Source organism: Buteo buteo, chromosome 12 (assembly GCF_964188355.1).
Source record: "Buteo buteo chromosome 12, bButBut1.hap1.1, whole genome shotgun sequence".
NCBI classification, from domain to species: domain Eukaryota; kingdom Metazoa; phylum Chordata; class Aves; order Accipitriformes; family Accipitridae; genus Buteo; species Buteo buteo.
This window is the reverse complement of record NC_134182.1, coordinates 22,152,334-22,164,999: the sequence shown is the minus strand read 5'-3', so window position 1 is coordinate 22,164,999 and position 12,666 is coordinate 22,152,334. Positions and strand designations below refer to the sequence as shown.

At 52.6% G+C, this 12,666-nt stretch overlaps 1 protein-coding gene across 3 annotated transcripts in view; it reads left to right on the top strand.

The window, feature by feature from the left end:
• The window catches only part of TMEM63B (transmembrane protein 63B), a 48,362-nt gene that overhangs the window by 21,581 nt on the left and 14,115 nt on the right, over positions 1 to 12,666 (top strand). Inside the window, exons 1-4 of one of the 3 annotated variants that reach the window (XM_075042983.1) lie at positions 2,521 to 2,539; positions 7,696 to 7,894; positions 8,525 to 8,604; positions 10,427 to 10,465. In XM_075042983.1, coding sequence (XP_074899084.1) covers positions 7,718 to 7,894; positions 8,525 to 8,604; positions 10,427 to 10,465 — 296 coding nt within the window. In that variant the 5' untranslated portion in view covers positions 2,521 to 2,539; positions 7,696 to 7,717. Of the gene's footprint in view, positions 1 to 2,520; positions 2,540 to 7,695; positions 7,895 to 8,524; positions 8,605 to 10,426; positions 10,466 to 12,666 lie in introns of those variants that run through there. The other 2 variants (XM_075042982.1, XM_075042984.1) reach the window with 2 other exon arrangements.

The following is a 12,666-nucleotide window of genomic DNA, read 5'->3' as shown; positions in this document are numbered from 1 at the left end:
CCACAGCATACCAGGGTTTCAAGCCGTGGTACAACCCCTCTTTGCATGGTACATTATATTCGGGGCACCATACGACTTGAAAGCACTACCAGCAGACTGGAGGGAGTTTCCTGTTAAAAAGAGGCATAAAAAAGACCTCGCTGTCTGGAGCTAAATCTGTATCACTTGGCAAGGCAGACAGTTTCCAGTGGGCAAAGGCAGCATGAAGGGTTTTGCTGATGTTCAAAGGCAAGGTTTTGTGGTTGGCTATCCTGGGTGATCTTGAAAGGGGCAGAGTTCTGAAAAGGACAGGTTCCCTGACCTTCATGGAAGTTAGTGCCCAAAAGCTCTTTTCCTTACTGAAAATCATGGATGAGAAAATAACCTCCAAGAAAGAAGTGTTGTGTGGCCTGGTCAAGGGAGGACTGTCAAGATGAAGTTGTGGAAATAAAATGGCTTGGTTTCACCTGAAACTTGAAGATTCCTCTGATGTTGAGATTCCTCAGCTTGTGGAGTGGTTTTTCCTAGGGAAGGGAGTTCTTCAAACAATCCTGGTTTAGGCCTTTGAAACAAAGGAGCAGCCCAGTACTGAGCCCCAGGAATTAAGCAGGGGTCTCCAAAATGTCTATGTCCCTTCAGGATCACCCTCTAGCAGGTTCAGGACAGAATGTTGGGAGGAGGTCCCCTCTTCCTTTTGCGTGGGGAAGCCATGCTTCCTTCCCATTTTGCTGATGAAGTGATCTCTGTAGGTCTCGGTCGCCTTTAGGAGAAAATCAAACCCAGGTTTCTCATGGATCCAAAGGCTCCCCACTCTTACTGTCTACTTCCATCCCTGCCAGGCACTGTCCCAGCGCAGATGAGTCATTTGTGTGGTCGGCTGTGCTTGCAGCTGTGCTGGGAGCAGGACCGGGGCTCCCAGGCAGTGGGATGTATACAGCCAACAGTACACAAGCTGCTGCAAAGTGGTGCTCGAAGCAGCGTGGGGCTGGGGGCCGGCCGTGACAGTACCTGCCAACACTGGGGCTGGGAGCTGATATGCACAAAAAAAGGTGCCCTTTGCTGGTAGATATTTGAGGCCTGATGCAAAGCCAGCTGGAAGGACTTTGGACCCAGGGTAAGGGTGCACTTAGTTTTGGCTTTGAAGAAGCCAAGCCTGCCAGATCAAACCTTTGAAGGCCTGGTGTCTGCTTGGCTAGCTCATTCAGATGATGAAGCATGCAGGGAGCTTTGTATGTTGACCAGAGGAGATGGAGAGGAGGCAGAGAGATGCAGGGCTTTGGCAGGCCCTCCTCCTTCCTGGTGATACAGGACTGATCCCTATTGTATGCTTGTCGGTGCTTTGCCCAGGCTTGTTTGAAATGCACCAGTAGCACATTTGCTTCTTGATTCTTTTTCCCTTTGTAGATCGTGTTCCTCCTTGCTGCACCTGGCACATCAGCACTTCTCTGGCCCTCGGCTGCCTGAAGCCCCATGCCAGGTCTGAAGCATGGTGCAGGGCAGTTTTCCCTCTGCTCTGTCTGCAGCAAGAGTGCTATTTATCCCTTTTCTTTGCTGCTGTACTCTGGGAAAGGCTTTCAGCTAATTTGCAAGCCCCCTTCTGCCCACGTCTCCCTAGGCTTTTCCCTGCTCGCTTACCAAGAGTTGGACATTTCTTCCTGTGGTCTGTTGATGGCTGCAAGCAGTTTGCACAGAGCTCTGCTAGGCTTTGCCATCAAGGTGCAGGTAACCTAGGTGGCTGTTGGGGGGTGAAAAGGCTCCCTCAACCTTGGTTGCCAGCTGCTGCATGAGGGTCCTCAAGTGCCCAGTGCAGGCAGGTCTGACCTGCCCTGGCAGGCAGGGGCTCAGGGTAGCATGTCCTCCAGGCTCAGGTCCCTCACGTCAAGGCATGGATCACCTATGGTGCTTGGAAGGCCAAGGGGACACCACAGAAGCAGGTCTGCAAAGTACAGGCCATGCCCCCAGCACCCTCTGGGGCGAGGAACCAAAACGCACCTCACCTCCCTGAACATCGTGTCCTAGAGATTTAGCAAATTTTGGGTTGTGGGTTTTGGGGGCTTTTTTTAAATCTGGAAATCTCTAATATCTTAACCCCGGACCTGCTGGTATCTGGCTGCCTGTCTCTGTGCCCTCAGCCTGTTGTGAGACTGTCACATTTCCATAAACGAATGTATCTCTACCCGAGCACAGTCTCGCTGTTCTAATTACAGATGGGGTTATTAACATTTACTGGTGAGAAAACAAATAAACATAGCTTGTGTGCTTACGTTGTTCTGGCTGCAAGTGCAGGCATACGCTTTATTGATTTATATTTTTCTGCAGGTGCTTCTCGGGCCTCCTCCTTATGTCTGACTGACATCAGTGGTGTGGCTGGAAGAACACAGTTAGACACTTGCCCATGTTGGCACACCTGTCTGCCTGTAAGCCAGCCAGCCGGCTCCTACATCACTCCTGCCTGAGTACCAGCAGAGCACTTTCTCTTTTTTTCTTTCCTCCTGGTGCCAGGGGTTCAGCAGAGGATGTGAGCACTGCGCCTGAGGGGCAGAGACTCCAGGGTGAGCTGGTGAGGAGAATGGGAAATGCTCCATTTGGGAGGGCCTGCAGTGCTGTTTCTTTATTGTGTGCCCCAGCCACACTGTGTCAGGAGAGTTCAGCATGGGGCAGGCAGCTTCCTCAATGGGCACCTCCTGGTCCCCTGCCCTGCAAGAGCCCCTCAGGCCTCTGCCAGGTGTTACCCCCTGCCCGGACTGTGGGATGACTCCATGAGCATCCTGATGCATGCACTCTGCAGGCTGAGACACAGCTGTGGAAGGGCCAAGGCATGTCATCGTGGCCTTCCCAGCCTCATGCCACCTTCTTCCCTTCTTTCCCTTTGCAATGGACAGACAGGATCTTGGAGGCTTGCTTGGCTCCTACCTGGGTGCTCATCCAAGAGGAAAACCCAGCAAGCTTGTGCTGACCTGCAGGCCAAGGACAAAGGCGAGGAGGAGGAGAGCGCCTGCCAAGCCCTTGAGAGCAGCAATTCCCAGGACTGTGTGCACAGGGCTTAGCAGGCTGGAGCTGGGCTGGAGGGTGCACTGCAGCACCTGGTGGGATGTGCTTTATGGACTTCAGCTAGCAAGTGGGATGCCTCTGCTCCTGACACATGGGGGTAGAAACATGGGGCAGTGTGGACACGCTGGTCCTGCTGGGGATGTAGAGGCTGTGGTGCAGAGCAGGGAGCAGGCTTCTCTGGGGATAGGGGAAGCAGGGGGACTGCTGTTCCTCCCTCCCCCCTTCCCACTGCTCATAGAAAAGGTGTTGGATTCCGGTATTGCTGAATAAGAGCTGAAAATGCCTTTTGGCAAGTCTTTCTGTGCTGTCCTTGCTGTTTTGAGGAAGTCAGCAATAAATGTGCAGAGTGCAGGAGGGGAAGGCTCCAGGGCTTGCATGGGACCAGATTTGATGTCTTGCTCTTACTGCCTCTTTGGCCCTGCTGTGTGCTGTGGTGGGGAGCCGTGCTCACAGTCAGGAAAGGGCTTGGGCACCTCAGGCTGGTTCCCAGCCCTCGCAACAGCTTCCCACCAACTCCCTGTGCCTTGGCTCTACTGATGTGCAGGAGCTCATGCTGATGTTAGCATCTCAGCCCAGATGGAGCCAAGCTCTCCCTGTCCTACAGCCCTCGAGGGGACAGAGGGACCAGGAAAGGCACCTTTAACCACGTCCTGGCACGGCACAGCCTGTGTGGTCACAGGGGCTCTCTTACCTGCAGTGGCAACATAGGTGTAAGGAGGCACACAGGGTCCTTCCCCAGAGGCAGGCAGTGGGATCTGAACAGAAAGCTTTGCCAAACCATACCTGCCTTGGGTGGGGGCAGGGCATCAGGTGTGTATTTGGGGAGGGGTGCAATCATTGCTGGACAAGTCCCCTTCTCCCTCCCATGCTGCTGGAGGGGATTTCCTTTTGTAATTGGGAAGTATGCTGCTGCACCACAAGACTGTGCTTGCTGTGAGCGCCGCCTTTCCTGCCCACCTGTGCTTTGCTTAAAACACTGCACCCAATGTCAGCTGCTTCCAGGACCAACTCTGCACCTTGAAGCACAGGACATGTTGCAGCGTGCCCTGCCTGGTTGAGGGTGGGGACAGAGGGTCCCCTGGGGCAGCTGTCTGAGACCAAGGCGCGAACCAAGCATGAGGACAGAGGTATTGCCAGGCCCATGAGTTGCGTTGTGCCTGGCAAGACCAGCCAGCCTCCTGCTCAGCTGATCAGCTCCTGGGAAGGGTCTTTGGATGAAGGATACTAGGTAGGCACTAGCGATTGAGCCTGCAGAGATGGCCACCAAGCTTTATCTTATTTACCTAATTCATGTTGTAACCCCAGAAGAAGCTGGTCACCTTGGTGGGTCTGACCTGAAGTGATGTGGTAGGTTGCTGCTGCGTGTGCCTGCAGCTGGGGGGGCTGGAAGGGCAGAAGTGCTCCAGACATCCTTGCTAGCATTCTGAGCCTTCCCACACACCTGAAGCACCTCTGTCTCCATGGGGAGCCCCTTCTTGTGCTTGCCAGGTGGAACATTGCATACCTAAGGATGGTGCTGACTGCCACTGTGCTGCCTTGCTGGGCTGATGAAGAGGCAGTGTAAGCCTTGGGCATATGCCACAGCTTTTCCATTATTGGGTGTTCTGATTGGGTTACTGGAGAGGCTAGGAAGGTTTATCTCCAGTCCCTTCCAGTCCATTTTCTAGGCTTCAGAAAAAAAATACATCTCTGGGACCTGTCTCTGTGAAATGTGGCTTAAATTACCCATAGGCTTGTGAAGTTTGTCTTGGACACGTAATGGTTTGTATAAATAATGATTATGATAGGGCTGTGGGCAATGTGAGCATATGAGCCTCATTTCTGTTAGAAAGACGACCAGAAAATGGAGCTATAAAACATGCGGGAATGAGGTAAATGGTTTGGTCTCTGCAGAGGAAAAAGCATACTTCCCTTATCTGTTGCAAGTCTTTCAGTACTTTGGTAAAATAATATATAATATTTGGTCAGCTTGTGTAACTTGCTTGGATGTTCAGAAAACCTCTGAAATTCCTCACAAAAGACTGTTAAGAAAACTGTCCAGTGGAGGAGATGTAGAATCCTGGATCAGAAAATTGCTGAGGGTCCAGAAACAAAGCGTAGGAGCGAATGAGCAATTTCAGAGTGACACAAGCAGAGGGATGAGGTCCTTCACTATTAATGACCCAGAGAAGATAATATGCAGCAAGTTACCCAAAATCTGCAGATACCCTGGAGTCATTCAGATTTGTCAAGATGAAATGACTCCAGAGCGACACTGCATGAAGTGGTGTGAGGCAATGAGAAAGTGGGTATTGAGAAGCATGCAGCTGGGTGTATTGGAAGGAATGATTTGTTCTGGGACATGGCTGGCTTCTAAATTACTGTGACTACTCCGGGCAGCAGCATTGTGGGCCAGCTACTGAGATACTTTTCCTCAATACGCAAAGATGCCATCGGACAAGTAAATCATGCTCAGCCACACAAGGAGTAACAAAAAGAGATACTGAGAGCGTCAGGATGCTGTTCTGGCAGTCAAGGTCATTTCCCTACCCAGGATATGGTATGCTGTTCTGGTCACCTTTCCATAGGGTCAAAAGAGGATATACTGGGGATGTGCGGTGAGAGTGGTTAGAGCTGGAAGACACCTTGTGTCATGGGAAGGAGGGGGCACTTAATAGTAGTGAGCTTAGCAGGTCTAGAAAAAGCAAAGGCTTTTATTCTTTGCCACTATGTAAGGAGAACCGAACGCTGTGGAGTTGCAGTGGGATCACAGTCTTTTACTCAACATCTGGAACTGGTTGCTGCAAGATACCATTTACAAGATTCCCAAAATGAGGAATGAGAGGTATTTCTCTTTGCAATGAGTCCATCTAGTCTGGCACTTTGGAATTGAAAACAGAGGGGTATAACCATTCACACTCCAAAGCGTGTGACTTTAATTGGTGAGTCTCATCCTATCGTTTCTTCCCATCCCTCTCCTGGAGCTTCCCAGTCTCCTGTTAATTCAGCCAGAGTGAATTATCCTGCCTGGCTCCCCAGTTGGTTCCCAACTGTAATCTCACGGCTTGGCTTTCTTCTCCTGCTTTTCTACTCCCCTTTTCTGCTCCTGGCGGCCCTGCTCGAGCTCTGTACCTGTGAATATCTCTTAATAAGCTGCTTGGTGGTTTTTCCAATTTGGCTGACCCCCCTCAATGCCTCTACCCAGCTGGGCTTTTGCTTGTTGCGGTGCCCTTTGTCATTGGTGCTTCAGCTGGTTTGCAGCTGTGCATCCGTACCAGCTGAGCTGGGAGGGAGCACTTTGAAGCTGAGCTCTATAGGACACCGCAGCGAACAGTTTGGTGGTCATTATCCAGCCAGCAGTGTGCTGTGATGCTGATAAATCTCTGCAGCCAGGCGGGAGATTGCCAGGATATACCCATGAGCTGGTGGGAAGAGCCCTGAGCCCTCTCTGCTAATGTCACCATCCAATGTGGAGCTAGAAGGGCAGGGCTGGTGGCAAGGGACATCTCTGGGACAAGCGGCTGAAACCAATGCAGGGAAGTGGTGGTGGCTTTCTCATGCTCTGGGTAAGTGACAGTTCTTTTACCCAGGCCACCAGGATGGCATTTCTGGGCTTGGGTAAGCAGCCCCTGAGCATTGCCCAGAAGTGATGCTGTGCTAGCCAGCCTTTCTGCATGGTGCATGGTAGTGAAGGATTTGGGGTGGTTGGTGGGTGCTGTGTAAAAGGAGTGGTTCAGGGATCAGCAGCCTGGGTAGATCTTCCCGTCTGTTATCACTGCTTCCTTCTGCAGCTGATGGGGTTTTCTCTTCCCTGTTCCACAACGTGGTTGTGTTTCTGCTGCCAATTTGTCATTTCTAGACCATCCTGGTGATGTTCAATTTGCATTTATCCATTGCTAGCTTAATCTTCTCTGTTTCCCATGGAGCTGCTCTGCACAAGAGGAAGATCTCCCCATGTCTAGTGATGCTGACCCAAGCCCAGCTGTGGGTCTTGTAGCAGTTTGTGGAGGGCACTGAAATAAAATATTTGACCAGCTAAATAGTAGAGCTTAAGCCTCTTCTCTGCCCTCTGTGTGATTGCATCTAAATGCATCCAAGTCAGAGGAAGGAAGGAAAACAAGCAGGGGGTGTAACTGGCCCCTGATGGGTGCCCTGGGGGCTGAGGCCTGCAGTGAGCCAAGGGTGGTGATTCAGCCTAATAAAGCTAATGGCATGCAGCCAGGTAAAGGAAACTGTGAGATCATGATGCAGTAACTGTCCCATAGCAGTTTGCTTCCATCATCCAGACGTGACTTCATGCCTCCACCACCCCACTGTTTCATTTTTTCCTGTGCCTAAACATTCTCTCTGCTGAGGGGAAGGGGCTGAGACACTGCGTCCTCAGGAAGAGGAGTAGTCCTTGAGAAGGAGGTGCACCTAAGTGGCATGAGAGTGGGGGAACAAGGAAGGGAGCTCTGGGACTGTGTGTGGTGGGACCACAGCTGCTGAAGCACCCAGACTCTTCCAGCACCCCTCAAACTTAGCAGGCTTCTCCAGATGACCTTGTCCCTGGACACTGGTTCCCAGGGAAATCCTGTAGCATAGAGGAGCCTGAACCAGCAGGCAAGGTTGACCCCTAACTTCAACAGGGCTACACTGTCATCCAGCTGGTGTGTGTCTAACCAGGCCTTTCTCTCCTTTCCCCAGGGAAGACGATGAAGCTGTAGAGATGCTTCCCTACGTGATTGCCACCCTGGGCTCAGCAGGGGCCTCCTGCAAAGCCTCCACATGCAACAACAGCACCAAGGACTACTGCTACAGTGCCCGCATTCGCAGCACTGTGCTGCAGGGGCTGCCCTTTGGTGGGGTGCCCACTGTCCTAGCCCTCGACTTTATGTGCTTTCTCGTAAGTCTACCTACTGTTGGTTCAGCACCTTCTCCCCTAATTAGCCATGAAGGGGGGGCTGTGGTTGGGTGGTTGGAGTTAAGGGCTTAGAGTTGGAGTTAAATGCCATCCCAGACTTTGCTGCTGGCTGACTTTATGGTCCTGATCGTGTCCCTTAGCCACTATTGACTTAATTCCAATATCACTGCACTGAGCCCGTGGAAGGGTGTTGCAAATTCTCCTAAGGACATGGGTCAGGTTAGGTCCGTTCTGCATCCCAAAACTCCCACTTACGGTGCCAAGTCCCTGCAGCTTTACCCACCCAAAGGCATTGCTTATTCCTCCTTAGGAACTGCAGGACCACAGATGCTGTAGCTGTAATCTCACCTCCTTGGGACCTGAGGGCCTTTTGATCTTGTAGTTAACTTAGTTACTGTGTGTGGCATCCTGGACCTCTGCCTCCCACAGCCATCCAGATAGTCTGATTTTAACAGCCCTGGAGAACTTGTGCTGTCCCATGGCCTCAGTGTGCCATTAGCTGAGCAGTCCCGTCCCCTCCTACCCTCCCTCTTCCTGTGGCTCTGCATGCAGAGGGCAAGAACAGAGCTGGACAATGCCTCATCTCACAGCTGCTCCTTTGCTCTCTTCCAGGCACTGTTGTTTGTCTTTTCAATTTTGCGTAAAGTTGCTTGGGACTACGGACGCCTGGCCCTGGTGACTGATGCTGACAGGTAAGAGTAGGAGAGGGACAGGAAAACAAGACATGAGTGGTATCCTTCTTTGCTGCGGGGCAGAAGGGATAAACCCACTTCTGTGTGCCAGAGGCAGCTGGGGAGGAGATGCAAGCATGCCAGTTGTATCCCCTGAGCTCCAGGCACAGGAAAAATCCCCACTTACCAGCTTTTTTGTTACAGCATCCTTCTCCCAACACAGGGGGTGGTCCCCGCTGGCTCCATATCACTTTTGGTCCCTATAGTGACAGAAGTGTGCAGGGGTCCTTACAGAGGAACAGCAGATGGAGGGTCAAGAGAGGAAAAGAGGTCACAGCAAGGGTGAGGGCTGCCACAGTGAAGGCTTTGTTAAGTTCTGAAGGTGTCTTTGTGGCTCTACTGGATGCAGTTCTTGTTAAGAGCACTTAAAAGTGGTAGGCTGTGTTTCCAGGTGCAGGACTGCTGTGCTAACATGAGTTTAGCTCACATCCCAAGTACTGATGAGTCGGTCTGGGTATGGATCTTTCCTGCCCAATGCTTTTGTGGGCTACAGTGTCTGTTGGCAAAGCCGGGGCCCACTGGGAATGGCAGCTCCATAGCACTGTGATGCTATTCTCATTTTTGCTGTCAGCAGAAGGTAGGACAAAGATTATTTTCTTCCAGTGCCAAACAAGGAACTCTGCTTGATTAAGCTAGAGGGGTTGTGCAGGTAGTCTGCCTCTATCCAGGGGTGGTTTGCTGTGCCCTTGGTGCTTTGTTGTGTGCTGGAGGCAAAGTGTGGCTTCTGAAGGCTGACTGTGGTAGGTGGTTCTTCTCCTTGATCAGCTCCACAAGCTTATTGTGCCCAAAGGCTTGGATGGGACTGAACTCCAGCCTCTCTGGCTCTTTTGGTGATACAGATTCAAGTAAGCTTCTCCTGAGCACTCTGTGCATGACAGTGGAAAGAGTAAGAGTTGTTTACTTCCAGCACTGAAACAGGAAATCTTCTGGTTTAGATAAGCGGTCCTGGATAGCGTTAGATAAGCAGCTGTGTCCCTGTGGCTCCTCTGCTCCTCCTTTCTTGGCCTGGCTGGGGAAATGAGCAATGCAGGGGCATTGGGGGAAAGTGAGGAGAAGGGAATAGCCATGACACCTCACTAGGGAGAGGGCAGCAGCTCCTCAGGGTTAAGCTATCTGGACCTAAGCGTGGGCTGGTAGCCACAGGGGCTGCACAGCTCTGGCCTTCAGTGGGGAGAGAGGGCTGGCCCTTCTTAGAGGGGATGCTTGAGCACCCTGGGTATGAGGGAGTGGGAGCAGTGGCTGTTAGGCAGAAAGGCAGAGGGGTGTCAACTTTTTGGTGGGGGAGAGCCGGTAAGCATGGGGAGAGGGACAGCATGGCTGCAGATCACCAGGACCAGGATCCCAGGGAGGAGCACCTGCTGGTTGGCCCATCCATGGGGTGGGATGCAAGTGTGTTGGCTGCCTGGGTGGGGAGGAGAGGCATGGAAAGGGAGGTCAGGTGGCAGCTGGGCCAGCCCCGGCAGGCTGTCCTGCCTGACCCCATCCCTCAGGAGCTCCCTGGGACACCCATGGTGTGGAGCCAGGCCACCTTCCTCGTAAAGTCGGCTTCCCTTTAGCTGGCAACAAAGCACTCTGCCCCTGGGCCAGCAGGGGCTCTGGGGTGTTGTGGCTTGGGACAGCACTGGGCTCTGGAAGGAAGATATTCTCCAGCCTGACCATTGGCAGGTTTTTCTTCCTCAGGACAGTGTGGAGCCCTGTTGGGTGCATAGCTCTCTGAGACAGAGGAGACCCAGCACCTGCTCCCATGGTTGTAACCTCTCCTTTTGTGTTTCTGTGCCCCCAGGCGCCGACGCTGGCAGACGGAGCGAGAGGAGCGGGAATAGTATGTCGTTTTTTCAGGGTCTTGTTTTCTTTTCTCTTTCTTGCTTGCACTCTCTCTCTTTCTCCTTTTCTCTTACAGTTTTCTGTCTTGCTTCTTAACTAATCTAAGTGGCTGGGAGTCTGGGCTTGGACTTGTGCCTCTCAGTGGATATGTGATCTTCTCTTTCCCTCCACTTTGTGTCAGCCACTACCACAGCTGGATGCATCCTTGTTTTCCCCTAGTAGCCCTTAAATGCTCCCTGAGGGCAGCAGTGCCAAGGAGCTCCCAATCCCACCTGAGGCAGAGGGTGCCACATCACATACCCTGCTCTGCCTGCCCGTGTGCAGCTCTTCTGCCTTATAATGGAGAAAGTAAACCTGGTTGCCTGAGTCCACAGCAGGCTTGGGTCACCCAGGTGCAGGGGAGCCTCCTTTGCCTGGTCCTTCTCATGCCAGGGTGCCATGAGGGCTGCTTTCATGACAGCTGCAAGGGCAGGCAGGTGCACAGAGAGAATCTGACAGGGAGTTGCAAGACTTCTCTTTTTCCTTTACCTATGAGGCTGCTGGGATCATGACAAGTGTTGGCCCTTGTCCCTTGCCACCTACCCCCAGCTGGCAGCATGCTCAGCAAGGCAGCACCTTTGTCCTTTCTCTCTCCCCCTGCAGAAGCAAACTTCCTGCCTCAGTGCTGCTGAGAGCATCCTCTGGCACCTTGGCCTGGTGTTTCCCATTAAGCACTGCCATGGACCTCTCCCTCCCTGGTCTTTCCTCTTTCTTGCTGCTTTTATGCCTAAGAAAAGAGCATCCCTTATGCCTTGCTGACTGGCTGGGTAGTACACACTGTAGAGATGATCAGCTGGCAGTGCAGAGCCTGTGATGGTTGCTCCAGCCAGACTGACACATGTCTGAGGCCAGGGCAGCAAACTGCAGCCTCACTTCTCATACTCCATCACTTGCAAAGCAGGAGCCTGCCACTGCTACTGCCTTTGGAGCGTGCAGGGATGCTCCTATTTTTGTAGTTGCTCCTTGCCTCCAAAGTAGCAGAGCAGAGAGAGTTGTGAAAACAGAGGTGGCGGTAGCTGTAGTACATGGCACAGAGGGGACCCCTCACTTATGCTTGGGTGCTTCACTAGTAGCTGGCCCTGTTCCAGGCATGTCTGGCAACTTTTCACTGCTAACACCTTGCAGGGGTAGTAAGGCAGAGGTAGCAGATCTGTTGTGCTCTGAGGGTTTTAAGGGGGGGCCGCCTCAGTTATCCTCACGAGTGCTTGTCTCTCTCCAGGGGGCTGTTCTTTCCTGCTCACATTTTTCATCTGAGCTTGCTGGAGCTCTCTGCTGACACCTGCACCCCTGCCCTGCACCCAAACCTACTGCTTGAGCTGGGACAGTGTTGGTAGCCAGAAACTTTCAAAAGCCTGTGGAGCTCAGCGAGGAAACTTTTGTCCTGGCTGTGCTCCTCCAAGGCTGGTGGCACCTTCCCATCCCAGCTGTTCTTTGTGCTGGGGTGCAGTGGCAGGTGGTGGGTTAGAGACATGTGTATGCCATCTGGTGCTCCAAGCCCTTGAATGTGCAGCATCGCTCTTGGTGTGGGAGGACATCCTCCTCTGATGTGTCCCTTTGCCTGAGAACCAGCAAGTGCCCTTGTCCTGCCTCTTGCCAGGGCTTGCAGTAGTGATCAGCACTCTTAATTGGTGACTCAGTCTGCACCAGGAGGTCGTGGCAACCTACCTGCACCTCTGTGTGCAAGGGCAGTGATCGCAGAGCCCTGTGGGGCTTGCCACCCACACAGCCACCGCCTGCCTTGCACTGCAGCAAGCCCTTTCCACAGCATGCCTGGCCTCCCCTCCTGGAGCCTGCGATTCCCTTGGCCTGAGGCTAGCCGTGCCTCAGACCCCATCCATCTCCTTCCCTGGCAGGACCAGCACCAAACCTGGGGCAGTGGGCAGGGTCCCACCTTAATCTTCTTGCAGATTAGGGCAACCTTGCCTCCACCTACTTGCTTTGTTAGTGCTTTGCTTTAAAAAGTCTCCAGCTAGGTGCAGGTACCATTGGAGCTCCCTTTCCAGCTTTCCATCTTTGGCAAGGTTTGGCCTCCTCTGTCTTCTCAGCACTGCTGATCACTTATCTCTGCATCCTTCTGAATGGAGCTGAGTTAGTCTGGTCATCTCATAACATGGCACTTTTCTCAGTTGTTTCTTCCAGTGCTGCTTTTGCTCTGCCCTC